A 15,734-nucleotide genomic window follows, 5' to 3' on the forward strand; every position below is an offset into this window, starting at 1 on the left:
CGGTGGACGCGTGAGGTCGAGGCCGGCACCGCCCCCCTGAACCCTCCTCTCCACGAGTTCTTCTGGCTGCCGCCCTCAGTCACGGGCACAGCTCTAGACATTTCAGGAACCGGCTACTGGCAGGACGGGCAGAGGGCACCTGTAAAACGGACTCGGAGCAAGTCTGAGCTTTTACTTCCTGCGTCTCTGAGGTAGCTTCCAGGAAGTTAAGGTCCCCAAATGCAAGGTCAACGGAGGGAGAAACGCACACAGGATGCTGTCTGCTCGGGGAAGCAGGGGGGCGCACGGCCCCCAGCCCCTCTCGGGGAAGGGGTCCCACTTACCCAGTCCACGATGAGGGTCTTGCTCACGTCCAGCCGTTGCTGGAGAAGCTTGGCTGCGATGGCTACGGAGTTAAAGTAGCAGAACCCCCTGCAGATGAGAGGAGACACGGAGAGGAAACACGGGTTCTCATCCGCCTTTATGCAAGACGCGACAGAACCATCTAGAGCCCTGTGAGATTTGAAGAGGGTCTGGTGAACCCACGGCTCCATTAACTGACACCGCGGAGGCACAGACGGACCCCCACGGGTCTCCCGCACGCAGACCGAGGTGCCCCGGGGTGAGGCACCCCTCTCTCGATGTACCGACACCCCGCCTCCTCCTCCCAGAACCTCGCAGAACGCGCACGGGCCGGCCTCTGCAGGAGCCTGACGGCGCACAGGCACAGAGGTCACAAAGGTTACTTGCTTACTGCACATCTGTCACGTTCTCAGACACGCGACGACGACACAAGAATCGATCCCGTGACTGACTAACCCTGAGAGTCTTCAGGAGGGTGAAAAAGCAAACCAATTCAAGTAAAACTGAAACTCTCCACATCTGCCCCCTCCACCTAAATTACCACAAAGGTGGGGAAACCCAGGGGGGTCCGTTTCTGGAATCCGGGCCAGCCACCTGTAAGCCCTCCCCTGGCCGGGCTGACCCGGGGCTGGGACCCGACCCATGGCTCGTGGGAACACCCGCGGGGCCCACCCAGCACGCTGCTGCCTGTTTCCTTCCAGCCCACGTGGCTCGTACACTTCAGGACACCCAACCACTTAGACCCCAATCAGAACAGGGCCTCCAGGGGAAGGAGGATCTTGCTCCCAAATGCCACGGAGCGTTCTGGGTCATGGCGTCCCCAGGCCACAGGGCTGCTCAGGTGAGGCCGCGCTCCCTGTGCTGCGGGAAGGAGATTCCCTCTCAGACGGCGGTCTGATGCCCTCGCTTCCAGATTTAGAGGACACGGGGCTCCCGCTCGCCTGTCTGCCAGACCCCAGGCTCCTTCACGAGTGTGGGTTTGGCCTGTGGCTCCTCAGCCTGTTCTAGCTGCTCTTGAAGACAGGGTCTGCCTCCGTCTCCCCGCGCTTCCCGGCTTCCCAGCCGTGCTCCGTATGCACGGTCCCCGCTGTGCTGTCCGACCCACCCTACTCTTTGGGGCACAGCCCGGACGTCCCCTCTCTTACCTCCACTGACACCAGCGGCGTCAGGGCCCTTCCCTCCCACATCCCACGAGATGGCATCACGGCGAACCCACCCCCAGGCACCAAGGCACTCGGTACACGACTGGTGAGGCCCAGGGTCCGGTCCCCGTGACTCTGCCCCAGGTGGGTCCCCACCTGCCACCGACTCTCCCAGGTAAACCTGGGGCAATCTGCGTGCCGCGCCCGCTACCTCGGCCAGCGCCTCAGATGTGTGCATGGTCAGAGGCACCCCTAGCCCCAAACGGAGTCCAGACCTAGCTGGCCCCTGTGGTCACGACCTTGAAACGTCAGTCTCATTGGTATCAAACCACAAGCAGGTCAGCTAAAAGGCCACACGTGAGATGACCTGAGGGGTCTGGATGGAATGTTCTAGAACAATGAAGCACCACATGAACTCATTCTGGTGCAGGTTAAGTCCCCAGCCAATTTTGTACAAGACTGAAGATGTCTAGAGATGTCTGCAGGTTCCTCTCCTTGCCCCCTCCGGTTCAGGCCACCACCTCGCCACAGCTGGTGGGTGAAGGTCACCTGTGCGGCTCTGGAGCTGTGCCAGCTGGGGCCCCATTTTCACTCAAGTGCAGTCCAGCCCTCCCATGAGAGGAACCGGAAACCTGCAGCCCCTGCCCGTAATGGCCGCGCGCCTACTTACATGGGCGTGCTCTCCTCCGCGTGGTGTCCTGGGGGGCGGACCACGGCAAAGCCGTTCTGCACACGGCACCAGACGGGTGGGGACAAGCAGGGAGGAAAGACGGGTTTCACGTTAGTGAGAAGATGAGCCCAGACCACACACGAGGACACAGAGTCACAGCACAGCTGGGCACACAGCCGTGGGACAGGATACGGGGCAGACGTCTGGTCCCTGCTCTTAAGGAGGTCTACTGGTTGTCATGGTTACTAGGATGAAAGGTGACTTCGCCCCTGACATTTGACCTTCAATAGCTCCCCGACGAGAAGGCCTGGAGTTGCTCAGCTCTGGGATCTGGGTGGGAGTGGGCAGGGCACCCTGGGTCCCCCTCTGTTCGTGACCGGTATCCCCAAGAAGCCACCTGATGGGAACCCTGGGTGCAGACAGAGCGCAAGGGGCTCCTGCCCCAGTTTGGGCTGAACGTGAAGGACGCAGAGCCAGGGGGCACGGGCGCTGCAGAAAATAAGTGACCCATTTACTCAGCGGAAACAGCTCAGAGGCTACAGGGTGCCCCCCTCCCCCGGGACCCGTAAGTCACGTGTGCTTTACAGAACCATAATACACTGCTCAGCAGCCACGGAAAACGATGTGCACGGGCACCTCTTGTGTGGCCCGCGGGGAGCTGTGTGGTCAGGCTGGGAACAGCCCCCGGGGCGGGCTGAGCATTGGTGACGGGGCCTGCTGCAGGACCAGCTCAGGGAGGGACGCGCTCACACGGGAGCCCCCGCTTTGCGCCCTCTCAACACTGTCCTATGCGCGGGCCCCGCACCCGGTTCCGAGCACAGGCGGCACCCCCTCGGGGGTCTCCATGCCCCCATCCTGAGACTCCATCACCACGGTGCCAGGGCAAGGGAGGCAGGCGGCTGGTGCCACAGGAGCCGGCAATGCCAGGGACGCATAGGCCCTCCGCCCGTTTTCTCCAGCAGGCCCGAGGGGACAGCAGCTCTGCCCGAGGACGTGTGATGCCGGGATCAAACGTATTGACTTCGTGAAAGTTCCCCCGTTGAGTGAACAAAAGGGAAGGACGGGGAAGTGGGTGCAGGGCGAGACCGTAGCGTCATCTGAGAAGCTCACGGCCAGCTCCTGCCTGCGCTCAGACGACCTTCCCGAGGAGATGGGCGCCCAGAGTAACGGTTTCGAAAATCAGTGATGTTTTAAATACTATGCAACAGACTGTGTCGAGATTCTGGAAGGTGTGTCTGCCTAACTCATGAGCCAGGACTTCCAAATGAGCCGCACTGGGTCGGGTGCCCTGTCCAACCTGCAACAGACCAGTGGGTTCAACGCCAAGGAGAGGATCCCACTGCTACCGTTTCAGGTTCTGCACTGCAACTCATCTTCCAGAAACTTCCACGTATGCAACCGCAGTGGAGCATCAAGGAGGAATCTGCACCGCTGTCTGAGAAAGCTATGCGAACGCCGTCCCCTCTCGCACGCCCACACCTTGTGGGGCCACAGACTCGTGCAGGAGCAGGTCTGAGACTGCCTGACCCACTAAGACAGGCGTCGCTGCTATTTTCAAGTTAATAAGCAGTTTTGAAAATCCCGCTTGAATCTCTCATATGGTCGGGGTGATGACACAGCTCGTACACAAAGGCTCTCAGGGTTCTTCAAAGTTGTTGGGAGTGTCAGGTGCTCCCGAGACCGAAGCTTCGAGAGCCGCTGTGCTATCACGCACTTTCACCAAGGCCGGAGGCGCTCCCGTCGATGAGTGGGGACCCACGGGACAGGGCCCACCCTCGCCCCTGGACAGGAGCCACCCTCCCCCAGTCACCGCCTCCTTGTCTAGAGGTACCCACTGGGGGCCGTCCTCCCACCCCCACCCTGGAAAGCCTCTGGCAGCCTTCCTCCAGGCCGGTTTCTGCAGGGTCCCCACTGACCTTCAGCTCCCCCGTGGCCACCTTGAAGACCAGTTCCACCACGCAGCCCACGGCCAGGCGGGCCGCGCCCGACGAGTGCACCTCGTTCCATATGGTGTCGCTGTCCACCTGTGGAGACAAGGGCCCTGCAGTGAGGCGTGTCTCGGCCTGTCACCCCCGCCCCCCGACTCTTGTGGGGGCCGTGCAGCTGGGGGCTTGTGGAGTCTGGGGGCTCTCCCTGCAAAATCCCAGTACGGGGCTGCTCGCTTCTCTTTTACTGATTATAGGACACACCCAGCTCACATTCGGCCTCACCTTTTTTTTTTTTTAAGATACGCCAGAAAATACCAAACGGGAAAAGAACCATAAACGCAGCAGGAATGGGACGTGCGCACCTCTACCCCTACCCGAAGTGCCCCTGCTTTCCTCCAGTGCCCCGATGTACGCGAGGCTCAGACAGGGGCGTCTCGCGCACTGAGCTCTGTTCCCGTTTGCTTTCATGGCAGGTGAGCGATGCTAACAGCAAAACGAAACCTAAGAAGAACTGGTCCCTCCAGAGTCTGACTTTACTTTGTGCTGAAGAGAATGAGCCACTTCGCGTGTCTGACGGGAGCGTGGGGTGGGAAGGGAGGAGCCAGCCCGTGAGGGACCTCCTGGAGGGCCGCGCACCCCGCATGGGAAAACGTGGTCAGGTAATTCCCGTCTGCATCCTGGCTTGTTTGTTTAAGGAGACACACGTCCAACGTGTCTGGCTGATGTGGGCATTGAAGACGACCAAGAAATTGGAGCGGCCAGTTCCGGAAGTCACCTTGTGGGGGCCTGGGTGGGATCGGAGCGCCAAGATGGAGCACACAGCCCCCCTCCCCTCCCGGGTGCCAGGCCAAGGTGAAGGTTCGGAGGAGCAGTGCAGTCACAAGCCCGTTACCTGCAGCGTGGTGCCTGCGAAGTCCATTTGAGAGCGACCCCTCCCCCCCAACAAATCAGCCCCTCCGAGCGCTGAACGCTCTGGGACTCCAGAGACCGAGGCCACCCACACAGCGACACGCAGAGGTGACACAGCCCCGTCGGGGCCTGCCCAGGTCCGTCCGGGCGCAGCCGGGCTCCTGCCCGCCTGGCCAAGACACCGACCGTTATGCAGGGGTTGCATTTCCCGCAATGAACTCGTGAAGCTTCGACTGAAAATACATTTATGAGGGGTTCAAGCCATTTCCGCAGGACGGCTATTCTCTGCAGTGAGCAAACCTCTGTGTTCTTTAAACAGTTTCCAAATGTCAAAAGAATGCTCTGCACTTTGCCGACTCTGCACGGCATTAATATTCGACTTTCAAAGAGCGGCTTCTGTTGTAAACGATACCATCCCGCTAGTCACGGAAGCAGCTTTTCAAAAGAGCTGGCCCGGGCCGACTACGTCAGCTGCAGAACCGATTCATCACAGTCGAAGGGGACGGTCCTCGGGCGAGTGGCAGGGGCATCCCACCACCGCTGCTGAGCCTCCCAGGAGGGAGGACGAGGGTGTCCAGGGCAGGCTGGCGTGGATGCTGCCCCCGAGGACCAAAGGCAGTTACGCAAAACCACTCAGGTTACTTCTCCTCAAAACGTGAGGATTCTGGGTTCTGAGCCCAGGGAACCAGCCTGGTGCACGCTCTGACGGGTCTCTGTGTGTGACCCCGGGGCGGAAGCCCTGTGATGTCTTGTCCAGAGGGAAGGACGGAGTCCCAGGCTGCCACTGCTGGGCCAGCCTGGGATGGCTGCCTTCCGGCCCTGAGTTCCAGGGGCAAGAGCCCCGGCGAGGGCGGGGCAGGAGGGCCATTGCCACTGCAGGAGCTCGAACAAGGAACCAAAGTGCAAATGGGCTGCTACGTTTCTTCCAGCAGAGGAAAACTTGCAGGACACTTCCTGCAGAGATTCAGAAGGGATGTACCGGAGGCGGCCGGTGCCGGGCACACCACGGCCCTTGGGGAGCCACGTTGCTCAGGGCACCCAGGCCAGGGAGGAGGCCACAGGGCCAGCAGGGAGGGGGATTCACCCACACCACGTCCCCTTAAGGGGAAGATGGAAAAGATCGGGAGGTGAGCAAAGCAGCAGATCCTTTCATTTGGTTTGAAAGAAGCTTCCACTGACTTCAAACTCTCTTTTCAGCACAGTTAAGGGAAAAGGGGTCTGCAAACAACCTGAAAACACCATCCCACACCCTAAATGTTAATTCAGAATAACTTTCAGGAAAAGCGGAGAGGCCCCTCCTCACCTGCGTCAGCGCCCAGAACACGCACACTCCCACCCACACTTAGGTTCCCGGGGTCTGCTTGGCTTTCCCAAGACCCCACCAGGGACGCCGAGCCCACACACGCAAAGTGCTTCTCCACCCTCCTGGGAGCAGGGATTATGGAGAGGCCTCGAAAGACAGCCATCCCCGAAAGACCCTACGGTTCACGCCTTCTACCAGTGAGTCCCCAGGCTTCCTCTACCCAGTTCGGCGCTCTCATGCCCGGATGTGAAGGTGGGTGCTGCTTGGTCTGCAGGGACTCAGATCTGGATGCACCCTCGGCGGGGGCTGCCTGGCTCCAGGCCCCAGGCCCGACTTGAGCTCTCTCTCCCTTTTGCAAATTACAAATCCTGCCTTGCACGGCGCGCTGGCTGCAGGGCAGCCGAATCCAAGCCTTTTCAAGTCTGGCCAAAAATTTGCCCCGAATTAAGAGATTGCAGCCTACTTACAATATAAAATAAAATAACTCTAGGGGGCTTGGTGGTGGTATGAGTAAATGCCGTTTATTCTCTTTCTGACGGGATAATTTTCAAAGCAGCGAGTTTTGTAAAGACTCAGGAAGAAAACAATTTTGTTTCATTTCCATAACAGAATCCAGACCTGGGGCTTCACCCTGCGATCTGTAATTAGGCTCACACTCTGCCCCTGCGCGGCCTCCGCCGAAGCGGCTTTGTTGTCCACGGTGTCCTGCCGGCCCCTTCCCTCCGCGGCCGACCGCGCTATTTCACGGGCTACGCGGCCTCGATGGCCAGCAGCCCCGGGCCCCGCTCTCGCCCCCCCAACCCTCTGTCATCCAGGGCGACAGGAGCTGGGGGCTGGGATGGGGGCCTCTCCCCGTTAACAAGAAGTTCTGGCCGTGGACACCTGACCTTCACCGCGCCGCGGGCAGGGTGGACGTCCAGACCAGAAATCGTAAAAGACGCTGGCTCTCCTGAGCAGGTCGGCCTGAGGGCGTTATCGCTCACAGAAAAGCAGCAGCCCCCCACCCCCTCAACACAACGGCCTTCAGAGGTTCCCCGGGGCCCCCGGCTGGCGGTCGGACACAGCGATCGCACACACCCCTGTTCCACCGCAACCTGAGCCGAGACGCGCAGGCTGTTCCTCCGCAGGCTGGGAGGCAAGACCGACCTGTTCCCCACGGCGCGCCTGCGTGCCAGACGGCCTCCCCGGAGGAAGGTGCCCGACTCCAGCTACAAATGCTCCCAGGCCCCGGGCCTTTGAAGCCACACGTGTGTGGGGGGTGGGGGGGGCGGCCCCACCCGCCAGACCCTGTTTACGGAAAACACCTGGCAGCAATTATCCACTCTGCGGAAAACAGGGCAGCGGTTTCTGCGGCCACTGGGGCCCGAGAACAAGCAGGACATTATTTACACATTAAAGAAGTACTTACCCCGACACCACCGCAGGGCAGCCTGACAAACACCGAGGTTAGCGAGCCTGCGGGGAGAAGGACAGTCAAGGTCAGGAGGGCAAGGTCACAGGCGCCCCGCCTACAGGGAGTGCAGCGCGGGCTCCGGGAACGGGGTGCCCAGGGGCGCTGGCACTTGAGGAAGGCGCACAACACAGCCACACTCCGAGGGGCCCGCTGGCGTCACAGGTACCTCGGCATCACTGTGTGGCTGCTGGGGGACAGTCCCCGTGGACAGACCTCCCCCTCCCCCTCCCCGAGGCAACGGTCACCCCTCTGGGGGTCTGCACCGAGAGGCGGGCTCTCCTTCCAGCCTGAGCTGGCGCACCGTGCACAGGACGAGCCGAAAGGCGGTGTCCCAAGAACTTCTCGCTGTTTAGCAACCTGACCCGGCCCCTCAGGGAGCCTCCCCGCCGGCCCTCATCCTCCCGGGTTCGTGGCTCCGGCAGCACCACCCGCCCCCTGGCTACAAACAAGAGAGAAAGAAGGGCCCGGAATCACGCGGAGCATCCCGGGGGGATGGGAATACGACACTCCCTCCCCACTTATAAACACGGACACAGCTAGGAAACCACACGGAGCGGAGCTGGCCACCCGGAAGGCCCTCCCCGGCCAGCGGCACCGGGGCAAGTCCCCTCTCCCACGGGGCTCGGGCCTGAGCCCTGGTGGCAAAGACCGGGACTGTCTTCCTCAGGGTGATCCAGCGCTGGCTGGCAACCAGCCTACGACTCACCTGTCACAAAGGACAGAGAGCACCTGCCCCCCTAGGGCTCCATGTGGCCGCGTGCCTGGGGAGGTGGCCCAGGAGACCCGCTCTGTGCCGCCCGCTGCTCCCGTAGGCACCCTGCCCCCGTGGCCCCTAGGCCTCCCCTGGCGGGTTCCTTAGGCCAGCTTCGGACTCCTCTTTTTTTTTGAGAGAGGGAGGGAGAGGGGGAGAGAGAGAGAGTGAGAGAGAGAGAGACTGAGAGAGGAAGAGAGGAGAGGACGAGAGAGAATTTCAAGCAGACTCCGTGCCCAGCACAGAGCCCGACATGTGGCTCATACTTAGGAACCGTGAGCTCCCGACCTGAGCAGAAACCCCGAGTCGGACACTTAACTGAGCCGACCAGGCACCCCTGGCCTCCTGTTTGGACGTGGCAGGGCTGCGCCCACTGCGGGGAGCCCCTCCCCCCTTCTGCCTGCCCCAGAACACTGGCTCCTGCTCTAGATGCCCGTGAGCCATACCACTGGGACCACAGGCCCGGGCCGGACTCTGGCCCCGCCCGTGCCCACCTCATCCTGACTCCCGGCGTGGACCACACTAGGCACCGAGCCACCGGGGGCCACGTCACGGGCCAGCCCTGGCCTGCACCCTCCTGCTGCTCACGTGACACACGACACTCACGTTCACCCGGGGCCACGGCACACCCTACATCCACCCGTCCCCTCCCACCTCTGAAATGCCTGGATGCGGGGTCCCGACCTCAGACCGGCCTCTCCCTGCACCCTGCCTCGTGCCACGTCTTGCTGACTGCCACGGCCTGGATCCGCGGCTCCCGCTGCCACATACTCTGATAGTTTGCCCTGTGAGGGTGGGGACACGTCTGCCTGCCTTCCCTCGTGCCCGCGGCCGGCCCACAGCCAGGAACACACAGATGTGTGAGTGGGTGGGGGGCCAAGGCAGGACGTGCAGGGCAGGGGAGGGTGGCTCCTGAGGGGCTTGCCCGGCCTGCACCGTGAGGGAGCCTCTGCAGGGAGCCGCCGCAGGGAGCAGGTGGGCTGGGGGAGCGGGCCCGGGGAAGCAGAGGGCACGGACGCCGGGCCTCTTGCCGTCCTGCTTTGCCCCGTGTCCGGGAAGAGGCCCACCTAATGGCCTAGGTCATCGACTGAGTCCTGGGACCGGTGCGGAGTCCTCGATAGGCCCTGGGGCTTCATGACGGGCTCTCTGCCCACCATGGATGATTCTAACACAGGAACACGGCGTGGGGGATTTAAAGAGCTTCCTCCCGGATAATCCACAGGCCCGTGTGTATGCATTCGGACAGATCTGTGTGCCTAAGTCCAAGTGGAAGGAGGCTCTGCTAAGAGACTAGATTTCTCTTTTTGAAATCAGAGCCAATACTGTCTACGTTAAAAGCATAAATCACCTAAATATTTTGACTTTGCTCATTTGCCAGCAACCAAAGACCGAAATAGAAAGAAAAGGTACGATCCTCATGCATTCCTGGGTGGGCGCTAAGCATGTGCTTCTGGACAGGAAAGCGGTTCCGGAAACAGCTCCCGAGGAACCGTGGCCGGCTCTCAGCACAGCTCATTTTCACTTGTCCCCAGCCACCTCCTCGCCTGTGGCTCACTCGGGCCTCCCGTGGTCCGGGGCCACCATCACCTCGGCGAGGCCACAAACGTCCGGGCGGAGCGGGCGCGGGTGTGTGAAGGGCCACCTTGCTTTTCCAATCAGCGCAGCTGCTGAGAGGTGGGCTGGTGGGCCCGCGGGCGTGGGGAAGGCACCGCTGCTCCCCACACGGGGTCTCACCCCTCCCGAGCGCTGCCAGGCGCCACGCGGCCATCCGACCAGGCTCCCTTTCCAGGTGCCGGCCGTCAGAAGGCACGGAGGGCCGAGACCCACACCCCTCAGCTGCGCGTCGGCCGAGCCGAGCGGCCCTGCACCTCAGCGCCCACGCGGGTCTTCTCGCACACGGCTTAGAAGACTCGCTTTGAAGAGGGAGGGAACTCACGAGGTGGTGTTCACGTGCCCAATTAGGGTTCTGTTAGCAACAAGATAACGGCCAACTGTACTAGGTCTGGAACAGTCAGACTGACGACAGGACGCCTGGTTACCAGCACAATCACCGGGACTCTCAAAACGGATCCCGAGCGGAGAGAAGGTAGCCGGTTAGGTGTCCCTGGAGCGATGGGAATGGGTTTCGAAACAGCGTGTAGCAGGGAAGCAAAAGGAAGCGACGATTTAGGGCCTCGCCGGCGTGACCCACGCACACACGCTCACCCACTGCCGACACAGGCTCTGCCACCACGAAAGACACACGGAGCTCACTCGGACGGCTGCATCGCGGCGGGGGAGGAGCAGGTGTGAGGACGACGCAAACAGGAGGGGGGCTTCGGGGGCCTGAGTGAGGAGGGGCAACCCCACACGGACCCGGGCCCAGGAGGCACCGCTGCAGGGCCAGCCACTAGGAGAGCTCCAGGCCCTCCTCCCTGAAGACCCCGCATACGCCGCGTCTCTCCTTCACCATCCGTCCTAAACTGAGTGTGAAACTAGCCCCCAGACCTGCCCGGTTCCCCTGCCGGAACGTCCGGGCCCGCCTCTCCCCGTGACCCGCCTCTCCCCGCCCACCTTCGCGGTCAGAAGACAACACACAAGTGCAAAAGGCCCCTTGGTGGCGGCTCAGCTGACACGGGCCTCTGGCTGCAGGCAAGGGAGCAGGGGCTGAGCTGGGACGAGCCCCCTGCTAAGAGCGGGGACAGCCGCGGGGGCCATTCAGTGGGCTCGCCTGGGACAGAGTAGACACTGCCGTCCGCTGTGGGGCCGTCCAGCCGGCCCCAGGGACCGTGAGGTTGGGGGCTTACTGGTGCTGTGCCTCGGTGGCACCGACGGGGCCCACAGGATCCCCTCCCGTACTGGACATGTTCCAGGCAGCCGAGGTGCCGCCCTGGAAGGAGCGGCATTTCCCGCAGGGTCCTGGAGGCCGCCCTGCCTGTCGCGCCGCACTGGCCTTTTTTCACGCAGCCTCCTTGCTCAGCTCGTCCCTGAGGCCACTGGCCACCTCCCCACCATCTGCATCCTGGAAGGCTCCTTTCTGAAGCTCCCCTCTCTGGACATGCTCTGGACATGCTCCCACCTTTTCTCACCCCGCCGGTCCCCAAGCCCTCCACCAGCAACCTGTCCTCCTGCACCTGCAGTCCTGCCCTTGGAGCTAGCGGCTCAGACCTCCACCCTCTGCCCGAGTCCCACTCCACGACTGCCGGGACCGGGGCCCTGGGCACACTGCAGTCCACACACGAACACCCCGCGACTGAGGGACAGAGCACACAGCACGCCCTTCTCCACAGGGAGCTGGGGAACCTCCCTCCCGTTCTGGCCAACTGTCCCCACACATCTTACGGTGTCACCTCCTACAGCGTACCCTAAACCACGACGGCTGGGCTTTGGAAAATCGACTTGAGTAGCAAAGACAAACCTTGCTGTGTAAACAGAGGACAGAAGTACCTCTGTGGGGTGATGGCTCTTGTGACAGAACAGGCTGGGGTGGGAGGGTCTCTGGGGCACATCTGGCGTCAGCTCTCTTGGGGTTCCCAGGGGGTCTTGGGGAGCAGAGCTCCTGGCAGCCAGAGCACCTGGCCGGGCCGTGGACCAGACCCACCATGTGGCCAGAAGGACAAGCAGCTCTGGTGTCGTTCTGAACCCACCAGGCCCCGGCTCCCCCTCCGGGTGGGAGAAGTCAGCCCCCAGCCAGCACCAGCAGCAAGGTCTGGGGAGCATGGCAGGAGGGAGCCCAACAAGACGCTGGCATAAGCCCTCAGCCACACTGCTCCAGGGTGTTCTGGATGCTTCCACGTGGGGAGCAAATCCCATTGGGGGCTGGTTTCTGTGACTGGACTCACACAACGGGACCCTGACGCCCAGGGGGGCGGTGTTACAAGCGGGGCTCGAGGCAGTCAGGTCACGAGGGTTGCGCGTTGGTGGGCGTGGTCAGTGCCTTCGGAAAACCCTGCCAGGCTCCCTCCCCTCGGGCCCCAGGGAGGAGGCAGCGAGACCTGTGATTTGAAAGAGCCTGTGACCCCGTGTGGCATCTCGATCCCAGCCCTCCCGCTGCCGGCCTGTAAGCGACAGACTCTGGCCTCTGTCTGTGGTGCCTGGTTACAGCAGCCGGAGCGGACAAGGCAGCGGGCTCTCCCACCCGCGGCCTGGTGGCCCCTCGACCTCGCTCTGCACGTCCTCCTGGAGAAAGGGTGTCTGCAAAGGCCTCCGCTCAGCTCCTCCTCGCCCTTCCTGGCTCGGCCACGGCTGTAGGTGGGGAAGGTCTCTGCCCGGAACCGGCGAGGCGGCACCCATGTTGTGGGGCGCTCACCCTGGAATCTCACGCACCTCCTCATGTCCCCTCATTCCCACCATTCCAACACTGTCCCTGCCACCCCTCAGAGGGTCCGGGCAGCCGTGGCTCACCTGTGATTGCTTTATGATGCTCTCCTCCCTTTTTCTCACTTTCCCTGGAAGCTTCTGCACGGCAGGAACGCCCCCTGGATTTTCTCATTCTTCCCCCTGTTGTCCAGGTCCTGCCCCTGTTCTGCCCTGCTTCCTAGGGGATGGAGCCCACCTCCCCTCCAGCCTGGGACTCTCTACTGTGTGATGTGGCTTGAGTGTTCTGGGTCTCCTCCATGCTGGCTGCACTTGTCCACGTTACGTGGACGTGGTAGCTCTCTTTATGGGTAACGACAGCTTCAGTTTTCTTCACAGTGTCCCCGATCTGTCCCATAAATCTGTCCTCTGAGCTGCCCTGTTTCAGGATCTTTCTCCCGCGAAGCGCTTCCCTGGTGGGGGGGGGGATAATCCTTGGTCATCTATTCATACGACTGAGGACCTAAGAGCCACTGGGAGCTCCGGGCACACGGTGGGCTCACGAACTGGTGGCTCCCCGTTGGGATCCCGTCAGCTTCCGTGCGGCCGGTCATTCTCTGAGGAGGTGTCGGCAATGTCTGCCTGGGGCAGGGGAGGCCTCTCAGAACCTCTGGCCAGCCCCGGATGTGACCCCTCCCCGCCCTCTGTCCCAGGCCCAGGTCTCTGCAGTGGCCGTGCGGAGCCCCCCAAGTTGGGGGTGTCCACCCCCAGCCCTAGCTCGGGAGGGCACTTTCTGGCACCTGCCGTCCCCCTGCCGTCCAGCCCCCAGGCTCTCCTGTGCTGCTGGCTCCTATGTCCCCAGAACAAGGGTTCACATCGTCCGAAAGCCTTGTTACCACAGGGCAATGGGGCTCAGGGAGTAATATGACTGGCCGCCCTAGGACAGGACCCCGATGTCCTCCTGGCCACTAGCTCCACCCCCTCCAAAGACTAAAGCGCTTCATTCGTGTCAGCTACCTCAACGCCTACAGCGTTTCTAGCACAGAGGACGCGCTCCCCGAGGGAGGAAACAACTGCACCGTGAAGCAGGGCACACACCCACGCGCGCACCGAGGGAGTGACCGGCCACACCGTGGTGGGATCGCCCAGCACAGCCTGAGCAGAGCCTTTGGTGACAGGGGGGAGGAGGCCACCCCCCGTGTCCCTCCAGGTTCAAGGTGGTTGGGAGGCTGGGGTCAAGGTGCCCCGGACAGGTCATGACGGGGGTGGGGTCTGCGCCCAGGAGCCCGAGGGCCCGGAGGCTCCGGACCTGCCTGTGCTGGAGGTCCCTGCTCAGACCCCCCCCCCCCCCCCCCCCCCACCTCCTGGGGCGTTGACGCGGGAGACGCCGGTCAGCAAGTCCCTTCGCTCAGGCCCACCAGCGCGGAAGCCCCCCACCCCGCGGGGAGCCCGCGTGGGGCTGCCCCTGCCTCCCGGACTCCGGGCTCACTGCCGGAGAGGGCTGGCAGCAGGTCCGCGGCTGGAGTATCCCCCGATCCGCCACCAGCGTCTACGCCCTGCCACGGAACGTTCCGCAAGACCGGCGGTTCTCGCCCGCCGTGGCTGCAGCACCCCCGGCCCAGGCACGAAACCAGCAGCCTCCGCCCGCCCTCCCCTCAGTACCTGGTGCAGGCCCCGCGCGCAGGCGCGGGACACGCCCGGTGGGCGGCGCTCAAGGGGCGGGGCCAGCGAGCGCGGGCGGTAAAGGTAAAGAAGGCCTTGAAATACCTAGAAGTTTCTTACTGTCCAGTTTCTGCCTGTTGAGGGGGTTCGTGCCATAGAGCAGGGCGTGCGCCTCCGAATGCACCGTCTGCAGCTCCTCCAGGGTGGCCTTCCGTCCGCGGATGCACTGCGGGGACAGAAGGAACAGGTGCGCACGTCTCCCTGTGCCTTCAGGGCTTCGTGTCAACAGAAGGCAGTTCCGCGAACACCGTCACCCCGGAGGAAACTGAATTTTATACGTGCACGGGCACACGGTTATTTGGTCCTCGCAAAACAGAAAGTAAACAGCACCCAACACAACGTTTAAAAAATATTTGAAAAATGTTTTGGAGGCTTTACGCGTTAATTATAACTTTGAAAACGTTTAGAAAGATAATTCCAGCCTTCGACGCTTTAACCTTCCCTGTCACCCACATGATTTGGCATCAAATTGCCACTTTGCCTTCTAACTGCTGGGGCCCCTGTCGGGGATGGGGGGCTTGCCACAAGCCTGGGAGCTGCTCCCCTAGCGCCAATGCGGGGGGCGGGGCACGAGGCCCCTGCACGGGAAAGACACCCTTCCTGCCATCCTCGCTGGGCCCTTCGGCTGCCTTCACTCATCACCTGCCTGTCCCTCCGCTTTTCCTTTGGTCTGGAAATTCCTCAAATCAAGACTCCACAGCGATGTCCACGTTTTCCCCCAGAAATTAACATAAAATTCACTGTTCTTTACACGAGCTCCGCTTACTTAAAATTTTAAGAGGAGGGCAGTTTATGGAGCGAGATTAAAGTTCACGTTTCTGAGGGCGACAGTCCCACGGGCGTCTACACGACCCTGGGGGCCTTGGTGGGGCTCCCGAGCGCAAGGCAGGCCTGGGGCTGCTCCTGTTGGCTGTGACAGCTTCCTGAGGGACGCCGTGGACGCGGGAGATGAAGGGAGCGGAGCGGGCAGGTGCAGGCCGGCGGCCGCCCGTCTGCCAGCAGGGCCTCCCCGCGTGGACGGGGCCGTGAGCCCGCGCCCTTCGCTGCCCAGCAGAGGCCGACGCGGCAGCACAGGGAGGGGAGCCCGGCCCTTGGGGCTCCCTCAGTCGTCCACTGGATCGGGGGGCCCTGACCAGGAGGTTCTGGTCTCCAAGTGGCCGGGGACCTTGGGAAGTCCGGGCACTGCCAGTCCCTCTAACCTCTGTTGTCAAGGGCTGACGCCCACCACCCGTGTGCAGC

The 15,734-nt window shown here is 62.3% G+C and overlaps 1 protein-coding gene across 10 annotated transcripts in view; it reads right to left on the bottom strand.

The window, feature by feature from the left end:
* HDAC4 (histone deacetylase 4) overlaps positions 1-15,734 on the bottom strand; it is a 253,583-nt gene that overhangs the window by 32,093 nt on the left and 205,756 nt on the right. For 8 of the 10 annotated variants that reach the window (XR_006205794.1, XM_042950747.1, XM_042950746.1 and 5 more), the window contains exons 15-19: positions 14,541-14,661; positions 7,703-7,749; positions 4,071-4,178; positions 2,155-2,210; positions 324-411 (exon numbers count right to left, since the gene is read on the bottom strand). Coding sequence is in view for 9 of the 10 variants with exons in the window: in XM_042950747.1 (XP_042806681.1) it covers positions 324-411; positions 2,155-2,210; positions 4,071-4,178; positions 7,703-7,749; positions 14,541-14,661 (420 nt within the window). In the remaining variant the exon portion in view is untranslated. The remainder of the gene's footprint in view (positions 1-323; positions 412-2,154; positions 2,211-4,070; positions 4,179-7,702; positions 7,750-14,540; positions 14,662-15,734) is intronic. The other 2 variants (XM_042950744.1, XM_042950749.1) reach the window with 1 other exon arrangement.

Source organism: Panthera leo, chromosome C1 (genome assembly GCF_018350215.1).
Source record: "Panthera leo isolate Ple1 chromosome C1, P.leo_Ple1_pat1.1, whole genome shotgun sequence".
NCBI classification, from domain to species: Eukaryota; Metazoa; Chordata; class Mammalia; order Carnivora; family Felidae; genus Panthera; species Panthera leo.